Below are 2,693 nucleotides of genomic sequence, written 5' to 3' on the forward strand. Positions count from 1 at the left end.
TATGAAAGAACGGAGCATCGACAACAAAAAACATCGTTGCATACAATGCATTACCCAAAAACCATCGATGTTTTAAAATATCGTTGCTTACAATAAATTTTCCAAAAAACATCGATGTTTTAAAATATTGTTGTTTACAATACATTGCCAAAAATACATCGATGTTTTTTGTGGTCGATGTCGGATTCTTAGTTTCAAAACCCACTTCTGACAGGCTGTAGAATGCGTGATCGTTGGAACAGACCTCATGTTTCTGAAATATAAGTTCAAAAACATCTATGTTTTTTGGGTAATGTATTGTAAGCAACGATATTTTAAAACATCGATGTTTTTTGTAGTCGATGTCGGATTCTTACTTTCAAAAACCACTTCTGACAGGCCGTAAAATGCGTTATCGTTGGAACATACTTTATGTTACTCAAAGGATGTTCATAAACGTCGATGCATATCGGGTAATGTATTGTAAGCAACGATATTTTAAAACATCGATTTTTTTGTAGTCGATGTCGGATTCTTACTTTCAAAAACCACTTCTGACAGGCCGTAAAATGCGTGATCGTTGGAACAGACCTTATGTTTCTGAAATAGTTCTTTAAAAACATCGATGTTTTTTGGGTAATGTATTGTAAGCAACGATTTTCAAAAACATCGATGTTTTTTGGAGTTCATGTCCTATTGGTTGATTGAAAAAGCACTTCTGACTGGCCGGAGCATGGGTAGTCTTTAGGACAGTCTTTATGTTACTGAAATGGTTAAAAAAATCGATGTTTTTGTCGATGTTTTTTTAACATCGATGTTTTTTTTATCGATGTCGCATCTCTACAATGAACCTGTTGTAGATTAAATAATTAAGCTGTCAACAAGAAAATATCATTTTTCCTAGAATCACCAATATGTACTGATCAAAGTAAATAAATGAATTATTTAATTTTTCATAAACAATATAAAAATGTTACAGATGGAGATGGGTCCTGCCGTATTTTCTATATTTCTCATATGTCAAATCATTACTGTAGTCGTCGTCTGGTTTTTTGTACCTGAGACGAAGAACAAACCCATTGATGAGATCACAGCTCTCTTTGAATAGCCACAAGAACATAGCTATAGGGGAAGAATATAGGTATAAAAATTTGTCAGCGACAAAGATAAAACACCTATTAAAGATAATTAATATAATCGTAAAATGTTAAATAAAATTGTCTATATATTGAACAAAAAATATTGTTATAGATTAAAAAAGAAAAAGGATCACTAGTAATATGTTAATATATCTCTCCCCTCATATAATATTATTTCCTTTTCATCTTAAATGGTATAGAAATACCATAATCAGTGACCAGATTTTTATGCATTCAAAAATATAGTAAGCAAATCGTATAATGATATGATAAAGACCTAACGAACAGTAATTTATAACATATTATATTTAAAAAAAACTGTATTGACAACCCATGGGGACTCCGGTATCAGAGACCCCATATTTTGGTGCCCAATATCTCAAAATTCTCTGTTAGATCATGGACATCTGGGGCCTGTTTCATAATAAAGTACTAACTAATATTATTAGTATTGTAGATTTATCTTAATTCAATTACACAGACTTGTACAATAGTAACTTGTACTTTAGTGTTTTTTAATTCCTGTAATATCACTAACAGTCATACCTCTCATGAAAAAATAATTCTTAGTATTATTACCACACTAGTTTTTAATTAACTAATACAATTAGCTTTCATTATGAAACAGGGCCCTGGAGTCCCATGAGCGATTGATTTTAATATTTAAAATTTATATTAAGCAAACTGAACCTTATTTTACCAAAAATAATGAGATTGAATTTGTCAAAAATCTTCCTACAAGCGAATTAATATACACTTTTTTTTATCTGGTTCCACAACTTTCCATCAGCATGCTATACAAAATGATTCAATCAAAATAGTATCCTTGAGAAAAAAAATATGGATGCGGCTATTCCTTTATGCATGATATTTTATGCCTCAGCCCAATCCCATATAATATTAAACCAATATTAATGTAACATTTCTTATATTTTTATTGTATTACACTTACTTTCACCTTCTCCCATATTTTCTAAGTACTGGTAATCAACTAATCAGTTGGCCTATAGGAAAATGATTACCAAAATGGTTGCTGTAGCATATGCAAGTGAATGCCAGGGATGCTGTAAGAGAATGTCAGGGTGCCGTGGTAGTAATATTTTTCAATTACTTCAATTATTCTTAAATTTTTTAATTATTTTACAATTTAGAAGTACACTCCATTTATATAAAATGGTAACACTAATATATTTACTTGTCTTCTGATAGACCCTTTAGGCTAAGGGATAAATTTTTATACTAACTAATATGCAATATGCATAAGTACAAAATTTAAAAATGTTCAATGTTTAGTACTGAACTCAAAACCCTTCATGGGTCGTAATGGTCCTATTCATTTATTTTTTACATAGTTATTATTAATGATTACCTATCACACTGTATAGTTTTATGCTTATGTTTTTATTCACTTTATGTATATAAAGTGTCTTTGATATTTATGATTTTATAAATGTTCGAGCATCTATTTACACTGTTTTTCTTAAAATGGATTTAGTGAATGACACAATTTCTTCCTTATTAAAATACAATAATTTATTTCATATCTTCAGCAACGTTTCGGGAGATTTCCCCCAT

General features: G+C 30.1%; 1 protein-coding gene across 2 annotated transcripts in view; it reads left to right on the forward strand.

Moving 5' to 3' along the window:
- Window positions 1–2,693, forward strand: part of LOC106692031 (solute carrier family 2, facilitated glucose transporter member 3) — a 26,998-nt gene that overhangs the window by 19,701 nt on the left and 4,604 nt on the right. The window contains exon 9 of one of the 2 annotated variants that reach the window (XM_014437945.2): window positions 959–1,120. In XM_014437945.2, the coding sequence (XP_014293431.1) occupies window positions 959–1,087 (129 nt within the window). In that variant the 3' untranslated portion in view covers window positions 1,088–1,120. Of the gene's footprint in view, window positions 1–958; window positions 1,247–2,693 lie in introns of those variants that run through there. The other variant, XM_067047471.1, reaches the window with a different exon arrangement.

Source organism: Halyomorpha halys, unplaced genomic scaffold (genome assembly GCF_000696795.3).
Source record: "Halyomorpha halys isolate HHAL.00 unplaced genomic scaffold, Hhal_1.1 Scaffold53.1, whole genome shotgun sequence".
Lineage (NCBI taxonomy): Eukaryota > Metazoa > Arthropoda > Insecta > Hemiptera > Pentatomidae > Halyomorpha > Halyomorpha halys.